The 12,885-nt window shown below is 55.6% G+C and overlaps 1 protein-coding gene across 11 annotated transcripts in view; it reads left to right on the forward strand.

Moving 5' to 3' along the window:
• The window catches only part of RBM10 (RNA binding motif protein 10), a 29,202-nt gene that overhangs the window by 11,206 nt on the left and 5,111 nt on the right, over positions 1 to 12,885 (forward strand). For 4 of the 11 annotated variants that reach the window (XM_082378077.1, XM_082378071.1, XM_082378072.1 and 1 more), the window contains exons 3-9: positions 2,924 to 3,107; positions 4,576 to 4,806; positions 6,664 to 6,733; positions 8,519 to 8,592; positions 10,030 to 10,116; positions 12,198 to 12,258; positions 12,402 to 12,578. In XM_082378077.1, coding sequence (XP_082234203.1) covers positions 2,924 to 3,107; positions 4,576 to 4,806; positions 6,664 to 6,733; positions 8,519 to 8,592; positions 10,030 to 10,116; positions 12,198 to 12,258; positions 12,402 to 12,578 — 884 coding nt within the window. Of the gene's footprint in view, positions 1 to 1,516; positions 2,553 to 2,881; positions 3,108 to 4,575; positions 4,807 to 6,663; positions 6,734 to 8,518; positions 8,593 to 10,029; positions 10,117 to 12,197; positions 12,259 to 12,401; positions 12,579 to 12,885 lie in introns of those variants that run through there. The other 7 variants (XM_082378067.1, XM_082378073.1, XM_082378070.1 and 4 more) reach the window with 4 other exon arrangements.

The raw sequence follows: 12,885 nt of genomic DNA on the forward strand, positions 1-12,885 counted from the left end.
CCGTGCACCGCAACGAAGAGTAGCCCCCACTCACCACAACTAGAGAAAGCCTGCGTGCAGCAACAAAGACCCAACATAGCCAAAATAGTAAATAAATAAAAATTAAAAAATTTATTTTAAAAAAATGGTAAAGTTCTTGTTATATATATTTTATCACAATAAAAATGATTTAGGAAAAATATACAAAAATAAATTTTAAGTGTTATAAAAATGACCTATCTGGTGTAGTTTTAATTTTCATCTTTCATTATGAGTGAGATAGAGCATCTTTTCAAATATAAACCATCTGTACAGTTGACCCTTGAACAACACAGGTTTGAACTGCATAGGTCCACTGATACACAGATTCTTTTCAATAGTAAATACTACAATGCTACAGGATCCATGGTGGGTTGAATCTGAGCATGTGGGGGAACCACAGATACAGAGGCCTGACTATAAGTTATACTCGGATTTTCAACTGAGCAGAGGGTCGGTGCCCCTAACCCCCGCATTGTTCAAGGGTCAACTGTATTATTTTCTGTGAATTCAGTTCCCTTTTTCTTTTTCCCTTATCTTTTCCCTGTTTATTGTTTGTCTTGACTTGGCTTGTGATGGTTTTTGTTTTTTCCAAGCAGAAATGTTTTATTTTTATGTAGTCAGATTTAATAGTCTTTTCTTCCGTGGCTTCTGGATTTGGGTCATAGTTTTCCCCATTTCAAGATTATCAAAATATCTCGTGTTTTATTCTTCTTTTCCTCTATGGTTTCATTTCTTCCATTTAAATCTTTGACCCATTTCAAATGTATCCTGGCTTATATGTGTGAAGTATAGTCATAAGATCGTGCACATGTCTAGGTATTTAACCTTTTTGATGCAGTTATACTTGGGATCTTCCCATTTCTAAACAGTGGCTCTCTGAATACAAGCACAGTATTTATTTCTGCATATTAATTTTGAACCCAGCATCTTTATTGATTTATCTTATTATTTATAATCATTTCTCAGTCGATTCTCTTAGGCTTAGGCAGATACATCCTCATATCATCTACAAGTAATGGTAATTTTACCTTCTTTCCAGCTTTTAATCTTTTTTTTCCTTTGTTTAATTGTTTAATAGCGAGTATCTTAGAATAATGTTAATAATGGTGTTGAAAATGGATATTCTACTATCATTTCTGACCAGGATTGGGATCCTGCTAGTAGTAGTCTATGGTGGTGTCCATTTTTGTCTTGTTTTAAGTAGATATGTATCGGTTGCTTTTAGAATACTTTTAGAGAGGTTTCCTGGTGGTCCAGTGGTTCCTCAGTGCTCTTTAGAGTCATTATTTTATCAAAGAATAATTATTGGGCACCTGCTGAGTATTAGGCACTAAGCTAAGCTTTGGGGAATAGGGCAGTGAACCGAACAGGTGGTTCCCTCATCTCCCAAAACTCAGTCTAGTAATTTTTTAAATCATCAAAGAAATGCACATTAAATCAATGTTGAGATAATTATTTTACAGTTATTGCAGTAGGAGAAATTTTAACAAAACAGCTGCCAGAGGCTTCCCTGGTGGCGCAGTGGTTAAGAATCCGCCTGCCAATGCAGGGGACACGGGTTTGAGCCCTGGTCCCAGAAGATCCCACATGCCGCGGAGCAACTAAGCCCATGTGCCACAATTACTGAGCCTGCCCTCTAGAGTCCACGAGCCACGACTACTGAGCCCACGTGCCACAACTACTGAAGCCTGCATGCCTAGAGCCTGTGCTCCGCAACAAGAGAAGCCACCACAATGAGAAGCCTGCGCACCGCAACGAAGAGTAGCCCCAGCTCGCCGCAACCAGAGAAAAGCCCGCACGAAATAAATACATACATACATACATACATACATACAATGAGAAGCCCGTGTGCCGGAACAAAGGGTAGCCTCCGCTCACCACAACCAGAGAAAAGCCCGTGAGAAATAAATACATACATGGATACATACAATGAGAAGCCCGCGTACCGAAATGAAGAGTAGCCTCCGCTCACCGCAACCGGAGAAAAGCCCGCGCGAAATAAGTACATACATACATACATGCAATGAGAAGCCCGCGTACCACAACAGAGTAGCCTCCGCTCCCCGCAACCAGAGAAAAGCCCGCGTGAAATAAATACATACATACATACATACAATGAGAAGCCCGCGTACCTCAACGAAGAGTAGCCTCCACTCGCCGCAACCAGAGAAAAGCCCGCGTGAAATAAATACATACATACATACAATGAGAAGCCCGCGTACCGCGACGAAGAGTAGCCTCCACTCACCGCAACCAGAGAAAAGCCCGCGCGAAATAAATAAATACATACGTACATACAATGAGAAGCCCGCGTACCGCGACGAAGAGTAGTCTCCGCTCCCCGCAACCAGAGAAAAGCCCGCGCGAAATAAATACATACATACATACATACATACAAACAAACAGCTGCCAGTGCTAGCAAGGTGACCGTGGAACAGAGGGGCAGGGTAGCGCAGTGCACGATGAGGTGGAAGGAAAGAGGTCGGCAGGGACCTCATCCCGCAGGACCCTGCAGACCTTGTAGGACCTTGGTGAGCATTTTGGTGTTTTGTAAGGAGCAATATGGTTGGGCTTGATTGACTTTGCCTTGTGAAACCCTCCCTCACATGTGGGGTATAGAGAGTGAACTAGGGGAGGCCTGGGTGGAGGTGAGGAGACCAGTCGGGGTTCCACATCTGAGGGCCCAGTGAGGGAATGGAGAGGTGGGGAAGGGAAGGAGAGAAGTGGGTTGGATTTGAGGGAGAGGTGGGAGCCAGCTTGCCCCACGGGGTCAGCGTGTAGGGATCCCTGTCAGGGGGCGGGGCTGAGGGTCTAGAGGGAGGGGGTGGGTGGGGTCACCCTCACCTCTTGCGCCTTTCAGAAAGGACTGCCCTCTCTTCCCTCCCCATCCTTCTTTCCCCAGAGGGGGTCGTGGAGACAGGACTGGCCGTTACGGAGCCAGTGATCGTTCACAGGATGATGGTGGGGAGAACCGCAGCCGGGATCACGACTACCGGGACATGGACTACCGCTCGTATCCCCGCGAGTACGGCAGCCAGGAGGGCAAGCACGACTATGATGACTCGTCCGAGGAGCAGAGTGCAGAGGTGAGGGCAGGGGAGGGCCAGCTCCTGCAGGGCCTCTGTCTGGCTGCAGCACCGTGTGCAGGTAGCTCTCAGCTCCCATGCCTTCAGACTGTGCTCGGTGGCTTTGCCTCACCTGGAGGGTCTGTCCCCACTCCCCTCTCTGAGGGCTCCTCTCCCAAGTTGGGTCTCCCTAACTTCCACGTGCTTGGCTCTATACTTCTGAGGGCCCCTGGCCACCACCTGTCTCCCTTCTTCCCTGTTGTTCAGGGTTCACTGCAAGCCCTATACTGCCTGCTCCCAGCCAATTTGGGGACCCGGCATCTAGGGTTGGGAGGGCACTTGGATATCACCAAGCAGAGCAGCTCTGGGGGGCTGACCGTGGGCATTCCCAGTGGTGGCAGAGCCTCTAGACAGAAGGGGAAGTCCCCTCAGGCCTCTCCTTTGAGCTCAGAATCTAGCCATTTCCATGTTGGATAGTTAGCCCTGGCCTGAGTTGGGAGGCATGATGCTCACCATCAGGGAGCCCCCATCTGACGGGAAGAATCAGCCTTGCCTTATGGGAACTCCAAGTTGAGGGGGCATCAGGGCCCTGGTCCACACAAGCAGACAGCTCTCCTTTCCAGTGGGAAGCAGAGTGTGGGCTGCTGGCCACCCTCTGGGGGGTCCAGTGGAAAGACCCCTGTGGTGGGCAACCAAGCTTCCTCAAGTGGCAGCTGTGAGCTGTGCCTGGATGTCTCCAGGGCACTGGCTGGGCCCTGGGTGGACCAGGAAGAGTGGAGCGCTGAGTTATCTGGCCTCCGTGAGGGCAGGAGGGGTGTGGACCCAGGCCTGGCTTGCTTAGTCCTGAAAGGATGATTTGAGCAACGCCCAGGAATCCAGTGACCACACCCTGTTAGGAGAGAGCCTGGTGGTGATGGAGGACTGGCCAGGCAGCGGATCAGGGACCGGGGTGGGGCAGCGCCATAGCCCTCGCACCTTTGCCAGCCCCTGCTGGCTGGCTCTGGCTGAGGTCTTAAGCTATTCCTAAACCCACGACTTGGTGGCAGGGCCCAGGCTGGGAATCTTAAGCAAGGTGTGGCGTTCCATGGCACAAGGAACAATTGTGCACATGCTAGCTGAGCTGGCGAGGGAGGAGGGGGGAGAAACAGAGCAGGGTTTAGTGTGCCAACCCCAAATGGTCTCTTCCCAAGGAGGTTTTAAGTGGAGTCTGGTCACCTGTCTGTGGGAGTTCCTCTCCCACACCGATACTGCCACCGGCCTCTCCCCACTCCCCACCAAAGCAGCCCCCAAAAGCATCCCGGGGAGAATCTCCAACCCCAGAAGGGTTGCAGTCCAGGGCCTACCCACCTTGCTGCCCCAAGCCTTTAGCCGGAGCCCGCCCACCCCTGGCTTTCAGAGCCTGCCTGCCTCGGAGAGCCAGCGGCCAGCTCCTAGGCCCACCCCAGACTGACTGCCCGTCTGGTGTCTCTCGTCTCATTCTGTTGGCCAGGATTCCTACGAGGCCTCCCCGGGCTCCGAGACTCAGCGTAGGCGGCGGCGGCGGCACAGGCACAGCCCCACCGGCCCACCAGGCTTCCCCCGAGACGGCGACTATCGGGACCAGGACTATCGGACCGAGCAAGGGGAGGAGGAGGAGGAGGATGAGGAGGAGGAGGAGGAGGAGAAGGCCAGTAACATCGTCATGCTGAGGATGCTGCCACAGGCAGCCACTGAGGATGACGTACGTGCCCCCCGTGTCCCTGGGCAGGTGGCAGAGCAGGAGGCCAGGCTGGGTCTCCTCCAGGGCCCTCAGCTTCTCCCTTACCCCCAACCTCAGCACCTTTCATCCCTTCTCCCCACTAGCTTCTGTCCGCCAGCACTGATCCGTCCCCTGGGTAGGCCCTGTTGTCTCCTAGTCTGGAAGGGAGGAGTGTTGGATAGGCTGACTTGGCCCAGGGGCTGTGGTGGTGGGTGGGGGAGGGAACAGAGCATTCCTTCTGCACATTCCACTGGCCATCCATCCATTCTGCAAATGTCCATCAAAGGCCAGATGCTCACCAGTCCCAGTGCCAGATATTTCTGGTGGCAGAGATGATGCGGAGACCCTGCGGCCTGGGAGGTGGGGAGGTTCCCCGTGGGATTTTCTGAGGTTTTATTCTCATTCCCCGCCCTCCTCCCTCTTTTGCCAGCAGCATCAGATCTCCTCACTGGCACGACCACAGAGCCTTGGGTTCTCCTTTGACTTCATTGCTGCTGCAGCCTTCCCACCCTGTTTTCCTGTGTGACATTCCCTCCCATCCTCCTCCCTTCTCATACAGACTTCCCCTAGAGAGCAGGAAAACCCCAAGTGGGCCACTAGAATAGCCTCCTCACTAGCCTCCCCAGTGCTCCCCCTCCTCCCCACTGCCCGTGAATTCTCTGCTCATCTCGCCTCTGAAACCTGCTGGCTGCCTGTGTTGTCGCAGAGAAAATCCCACCTGTGTGTTTGAGAGCTTTCAGGTCTGGCCCACCTGCACTGTTCAGGGTCAGACGGTAACTGAGTGCTGACATCTGCGGAGGATTTATCACGGGGTGGGCCACATGTCAGGTCTGATTTAATCTGCACAGCCACCCTGTAGGGAAGGTACTCTTTGTATTTTCATTCTGCGGATGAGGAAGCCAGGCCCCCAGCAGTGAAGCAGTTTGCCTCAGGTCCCACAGTCAGTGAGTGGCACAGCAGAGTTGGGGTCTGAACCTGGGCAGCTGAACCCCAGAGCCCACGTTCTAGCTGTTTCCTGAGCTCTCCCTGAGTGTTAGCAGTCCTGATCTGCTCCTCTGTGTCTTTCTTTTTCATCCTTGTATGTGTATGTTTAATTTCCCTTCTGTTGTTGAACCTGATGAGGAAACTGAGGCCCAGAGGCGTTAAGGCTGCTGCCCAAGAATGCCCAGCACAGGCTCCCAGTCGCTTGCGAGAGGCACCACTGGCCTAGAGACTCTGCCTCGCCTGGTCCAAATCCCAAATTTCATCTGCAGCTTCCCTCTGGCTTAGGTCATCCAGGAAGCTTTCCAAATCCCACGGCCATGCCTTTTGGTTTCCACCCCAAGTTACTGCTCCATTTATGGTCTAGCACACATGGCTGGGGTTTGCTCAGACCCCAGTCCTTCCCAGTTTCGTACTTGTGTCATGGGTCTCTCTGGATGCAAGCCGGAGGGCAGTCCCTTTGCAAAGGGCCAGAATTGCTTGCCAGCTTTCCTTGCTCTGTGGCTGCACCAAGCCTGTTGTCAGACCACCCCTGCCCACCATTTCTTGAGCTGCTGGCTCGCTTGCTCTCTTGCTGTTCTCCACCCCTGAGGGTCGTTAATGCTGCCATGCTTCACCTTGCACCACGCCCCTTTTTTCATTTGACTCACTCTGCAAGTCTGGGGCTGAAAGCTGAGACTGGGTACTGGTGTGGGGCTGGGGCTGTGGTCACTTGGGGGAAAGCCCTGAGAGAGGGAGAGGAGACAGTGTGTGCACATCCCCTATGACCCTCTGGGGTCCTGGAGGCCTCCAGCCAGCCTCAGGTACCCAGTAGCCCCCTTGTACTGAGCTTGCTCCAAACCGTATCTCCCCGTACAGATCCGTGGCCAGCTGCAGTCCCACGGTGTCCAAGCACGGGAGGTCCGGCTGATGCGGAACAAATCCTCAGGTGAGCTTTTGTTCTAGTACCCTCCTCTTCCGCTGGCCAGCCTCAGCCTCCGAGTCTCCCTCCTGCCTCTGCCTTTTCCCTCACCCTCCCTACCCTGCCTTCCTGCCACAGCTGGGAATGGGCAGCTTGGGGGTACCCTCTCTTCTTCTCTCCCCCTCCTCCCACTCTCCTCACAGCTCCGGCCAGTAGCCTCCTGTGCGAGGCTGTCAGGGAGGGGGTGCAGCTCTGAGATGAGCTGAGTGCTCCCCGGGGGCAGGGCCAGGGCCAGGCTCCGGGGAACCTCCTCTTTGGGACTCTGAGTATCTGAGATGGTAACCCCGTCCCCCCCAGTAGCCTCCCTTCCCTCTCCTTTCTTCTCCTTCCCCTGCCCCTTGCTCCCCCCCCCCCACGTTTTTCTGGTAACAGCCTCTGACCAGAAAGTAGGTCTGACACGGCCCCACCCATGTGTCCCAAGAGGGGAGGCAGGGGATGGCTCTTGTCCAAGGGTGCATCCCAAGGAGCAGCCAGGATCGCTGGCCTCGCTTGTTCCCTCCCTCCCTCTTGCAGGCTGCTTGGAGCTGGCCTGAGGTTAGTAGGGTGGTGGGGGGTTGTCTCTGCAGGACCTCTGGCCCAGGCTCCCCAAGGCAGGCACAGTGGGGCCTCGTTCTGCCTGGGCTTCTCTCTGCATCTCTCAGTCTCTCTCCTCCCCACGCCTCCATCTCTCCATCTCGCTCTCTCTCTCTTTAATTATACCATTCCATCCTCCTGTGCATCCTAATGGTTATTCTTTTGGAGATCAAGCATGCCCCTCAAGTCCCGCTGTGTCTAAGCCCTCCCTGTGTGTGTACCTCCAAAGAAGGAGCTACTTTCCTGTGGTCTCAAGCCCTGGATCCTTTTCCCAGCCCTGGCCAGGCCTGGAGTCTCTCTTGATAGCATGTAGGTCTTGCTCTGCTGTACCCCAGCCAAGCTGACAGGATTCTGGTCTCCCTGAGGCGGTGTCCCAGGTGCAGCCCTCTCTGTGGCCCTGGACGCTTCTCCCAGGCACCTGCTGATCTTTAAGATCTTTAAGATCTACCTGGACGATCCTGGCCCCCATTCTCCTGCTGTCTTAGAGGACCTGGACTGTAGGTGGCTGTAATCTTCCCAGCTTGGCCCTGAGGTGGCTCCCTGGTGAGGCCAACCTTCCCTGGACTGTGGTGAGGCTGAGGTGACATTGTGTCCCTAACTCCCTCTGGTTCCTGTTGGGCCTAGAGCCTTCCCAGCCTCACCGAGCAGCCTGGCCCAGCTTCTCTTTTGCTCCTTTGATTAAACACCTGTTACAGGACCCCTCCTGGGCTGCCCTGGCCTTGTGCTGGGCCCCACCATTTGGTTATTTATTCTGGCCCATGTGAAGCCAGCAGCCTGCCCATCTGTCCTCCTTCCTTCTCTGGAGACCTCTCCTTGTACCCTTTCCCTCCCAGCTCCTTCTCTCCGTCTCTGTCACCCCAGGCTGTCCGGGCAGGTGTGCCTGAGCCCCATCTCTCTGTCTTTCTTCCCAGCTGGCGTGTGTGTATCCCCTGCCCCCAACCCCTCTCCAGCTCTGTTTTCTTCCCTCCTGCTTCCCTCGTTCCTGCCCCTCCCGACCATCTACCTTGCCTCCCACACCCTGGTCTTTCTTTGCTTCTCTCTCTCCCTTTCTTCCTTTTTCCTCTCCCCACTTCCCTCTCTGCCCCCCAGTCCTCTCCCCTCGGGTCCCGCCCCCGGGAACGCCGTGTGTCCAAAGCTGTTGACTAACCCACTGCGTCTGTATCTGAATGCTGTCTCCAGGTCAGAGCCGGGGCTTCGCCTTCGTCGAGTTTAGTCACTTGCAGGACGCTACACGATGGATGGAAGCCAATCAGGTTGCTTTGCCGCACTTGAACCCCCCCCCCAAACAAATACTACTTTGTAATCGAGCGCTCCCCATCGCCTGATTCTTACGGACACAGTTCCCTGCCCTGTGGCCCTGTGTCCCATCCCCCCACCCCCTCTCTCTCCCCCTTCCTGACCCTCACTATCTCCTCTTCCCATCTCTCGCTACCCACTGGGCTTCCCATCAAGAACCCACACTCACCACTGGCCCTTCCCACTGGCCAGGCACTAGCTCTGCCTCTCTTCCTCTCCTGGCTGAGCTTTCAGAGAAAGGGCTGCCTTGGGGGTGGGGTGGGGGTGGGGTCCTTCCACCTAAGTTCCCACTCCCCGGGGGACCGCCCTGCTCTGGGGTCGGGCAGAGCCAGGACTCTGTTCCACTCTTGGGCACCGCTGGAAGTCCAGCCATTGGGGAACTTAGCTGTTGGCACACTAACTAGCAAGTCCTGTTTTGCCAGCTCTGTCCCTGCACGTGAGTTCGGTCCTTTGATTTCCATGGGACAGGCCAGTACCGCTCTGTTGATCGAAAGTACCAGTCAAGAGTGATGGTTTCATTCACCAGGACTCACTTCGGTCACCCCACCCCTCCCACTGCACCTAGCTCCCACAGGAGTCACCACTTGCCCCACTCCGCTAGGGACAGGCCTGCCCTCTCAGCGAGGAGCCGTGCTGTCTGGAATGGGGGGAGCCTGCTCCCCCAGCCTGGCACGGGCTCCCAACCCAGCAGCTTTGGGACCTTCAGAGACCCAAGGCTTCTGCTCGCCCACCCAGAGCCCAGCTCACTGGTGTGGGGCACTGAAGGAAAGCCTCAGGGGAGGAAGGGGCGATGTGGTGGAAGGGAGGCTCAGCAGGGGCGGCCCTGGGGCCATCTCTGCCGGTCCACAGGCTAGTGCCATGGGCCCAGGACCCAGCCAGCCACGGGAAGACAGCCTCACAGCAGGACCGTCCATCTTTTAAATATGGCTCTTTCTTTTTCCCCTTCTCCAGCACTAGTGCGCGTGCGCTCTCTCTTTCTCTCTTTCTCTCCCCTCCTCTCCCTCCCCTCCCCTCCCCTCCCCTCCCCGTCCCCCCTCATCCCAAGTGTAGCCTGTGTAGTGCTGGCCCTGGGTGTGGCCTGGCAGTGTCAGGGCCGAGTGGGGGCTTCCCCCGCTGTCCGGCAAGCTTCGGGCAGCCGAGCACTGTGTGCCTGGTGGCGTGTGTTCACGTGTGCGTGCGCGTGCCCGGAAAGGCAGCAAGCAGCTGCGCCCGAGGGCTGTGGCGCTTTCCCTCCCTCCTTCCCTTCCTTCTTCCCTCGTCAGTTCTCCGACCTCCCTCCGTTCCCTGTCCCTCATCCATCCAGCTGAAGGGCTCGCTCACTCTCTTCTCCTGTGCTGAGACGGTGCGTGGGGCACTGCTGCCCAGGCCTCACTGTGCTCTGCTTTTCCCCGCAGCACTCCCTCAACATCCTGGGCCAGAAGGTGTCCATGCACTACAGCGACCCCAAGCCCAAGATCAATGAGGACTGGCTGTGTAATAAGGTACAGGGGCGGTGGCAACGTCTGTGTCTCCCCGGGGCCTCTGAGTGGCGTGGGTGTGGAGGACTGGCTCAGCTCAAGCAGCGCTGCTCCTTGCCACCCACCCACCAGTTTGTACTGAGCTTTCACTTGGCGCCAGGCTCTGCCCTCATGCGGTACGATCTTGCCTGAAGCCCCAGTAGACTTGAAACAGATGTTTATGTAAGTGACTAGTGACAGTGGAGGCATAATGTGATCTATAAAATGTGGGCTTCAGAACCAGACTAGCTGAAGTTAGACTCCCCCAAATCTACCTTGATTTTCGTCAGGGTATTTAACCTCTCTTTGCCTCACTCTCCCCATCTCTACAATGCAAATACCAATGACCCCGCTCCCCAAAGGTGGTTGGGAGGATTGAAATGTGGTGATGAGAGGGTAACACTTGGAACGACACCTGGCCCGCTGTTAACGATGTTCAGTGTCAGCTCTTGTCCTGAAGGAATGTGTAGGGTGTTCTGAGAGCCTGTGTCAGGTGACCCGACCTCTGACAAAGCCATGTCTGCCTGAGACTGCGGGTACAAGCTGTAGCTCTTTGCAGTCAATATTCCCTAAGAGGAGGCTGAGGCTCAGAGAGATGGAACCTTGAGTGGTGCCTTGCTCCTGATCGTGGGCCATGGATGCCACTGTGAGTTCAGATCTCCCCTGGGGCCAGCCTCACAAGCAGCCTTGGGACTCTACAGCCTCACCTCCTGCCGCCGGCTGGCAGCCATGAGACCTAAGGGGAGACCTGAGAGCTTGCATAGGCCCTCTCCCCAAGAGGAACTCTGCCCAGTAAGGGGAGTGGTTCCTGCTTATTTCAAAACCAAAAAAGTAATATCAGAAGGCGGGTGTCCAACCTCTCTGGAGAGGTAGGGACAGAGTGACGGGAGGACTCCATCCCTCCTGTATTTTCAGATACTCCTTGAAACTAGGGGATTCTCTTCTTTTCTCTCCTTTATCCACCACATCCTGTTGCTCTCCAGTCTTGTCACTTCCATCACAGAAATGCTCCCTCTTGCCATTCCCACTGCTCGGGCCAGTCCTCACCTCCTCCCCCACACAGTCGCCACAGGCCCCTCTCTGGTGTGCTGGCCTCTTGCCTCTTTCTCCCACTCCCTCACTGGTGACATTCCTCAGAACCACTTCTGACCACGCCCCTCCTCCTCTGCTGAAAACCCCCACAGCTCTGAGCTGGAGTGTGACTGCCCTCTGTGATCTAGTGTCACCTTCCCTGTCCAGCCTTTGCTTTTGCCTCTCTCCTCATCCTCCTACACAAAATCTCTTGCTGCCTCCGCCAGCAGTCGCTTCCCAGCAAAACCAAACCAAACTCTTGGACCTCCCAGATCAAACAGCCCTGCTGACTATACGCAGCTGAGTGAGCTGGGCCTCTAGGCCCGCTCCCCTCCCAGAGCCCCTGGGGGGGGGGACCATTTCCACAGACTCACCTGCTGCCCCTCTGTGCTACATCTGCTCCCCACTGTTAGGCCAGGAGGGCAGAGGCCACGTCCTGCATGGAGCCTGGCACGGGAGCAGTGCTTAGTACCTGAGCATGGATCAGAGATAGAAATGTGGTGAAAGCTGGGGGTCTCCAGAGGCTGCAATACCCCAGGCAAATTTATTTCTCAAGAGCGGCAGGATCCAGCCCAGTCCTCGAGATGAAGGAGGGGTGAGAGTCTGGCAAGAGAGGGGCTGCTGGCTTTGAGGGATAGAAATAACGAAGGTTTCTGAATAGGGAAGTACATTTGGGGAAGAGGAACATACCAAAGGGACTTTGGTGGGGGCATTTCTGGGAGTTGGTACCTCGGAGCAGGCGGCAGTTGGTAACAGAGGTGGGGGAGTTATGGATTCCTGAGTTGAGGGGTTGGCACTGAGGACAAATTTGAGACCATGTAAAGGGAAGATTCACGGGACCGAGGATGACAGCCAGAGCCCCAAAGCCCCCTGCCACCCCTGACCCTGGGACCTTCCTGGGGCGTGGCGGGTTCCCTGGGGGATCTCTGGATCCACGTTTGGAGGGCACAGTGGAAAGCCCCACCCCCTCTGACAGCCTGGCTTGTGCCTCACAGTGTGGCGTCCAGAACTTCAAACGCCGTGAGAAGTGCTTCAAGTGTGGTGTGCCCAAGTCAGGTATGGCCCTCCTACCTCCCTCTTCCCCGGGACGTTGCTGGGAAGGGGGAGAAGGGTGAGGGGCCAGTGCTCTGGGAGGAGGGTGACCAACCTGGGAGCCCCTTCCCCTTTGTCACTGGCCTGTCTTCTGCCGCCCCTGACAGAGGCAGAACAGAAGCTGCCCCTGGGCGCAAGGTTGGATCAGCAGACGCTACCGCTGGGTGGTCGGGAGCTAAGCCAGGGCCTGCTGCCCCTGCCACAGCCCTACCAGGCCCAGGGAGTGCTGGCCTCCCAGGCCCTGTCACAGGGCTCGGAGCCGAGCTCAGAGAACGCCAACGACAGTGAGTCAGTTGTTCCTTCCTTCCTCCCTGCCCTAGGGTGTCTAGGCTGGGCTCTCCAAGGCCAGAGAGATGGTGGTGACCAGGACTTCATCCTCCCAGGGGCCTCTGCCTGGTGGGGGGACAGACATGTAATGTAGGGAGAGCAGAGGAAGAGCATTGCCAAACTCAACTTCGGGGGTGTGTTGAGAAGGTTCTCAGCAGGTGGGCGACTGAGCTGGGACTTGGACTGACAAGCAGAGTTTATCTGAGAGGAAGAGGTGAGGGGAAGCAGCAGGCGCAAGGACACGGAGGCCAGGGGAGAGGGAGC

Source organism: Balaenoptera borealis (assembly GCF_965194805.1).
Source record: "Balaenoptera borealis genome assembly, chromosome: X".
NCBI classification, from domain to species: Eukaryota; Metazoa; Chordata; class Mammalia; order Artiodactyla; family Balaenopteridae; genus Balaenoptera; species Balaenoptera borealis.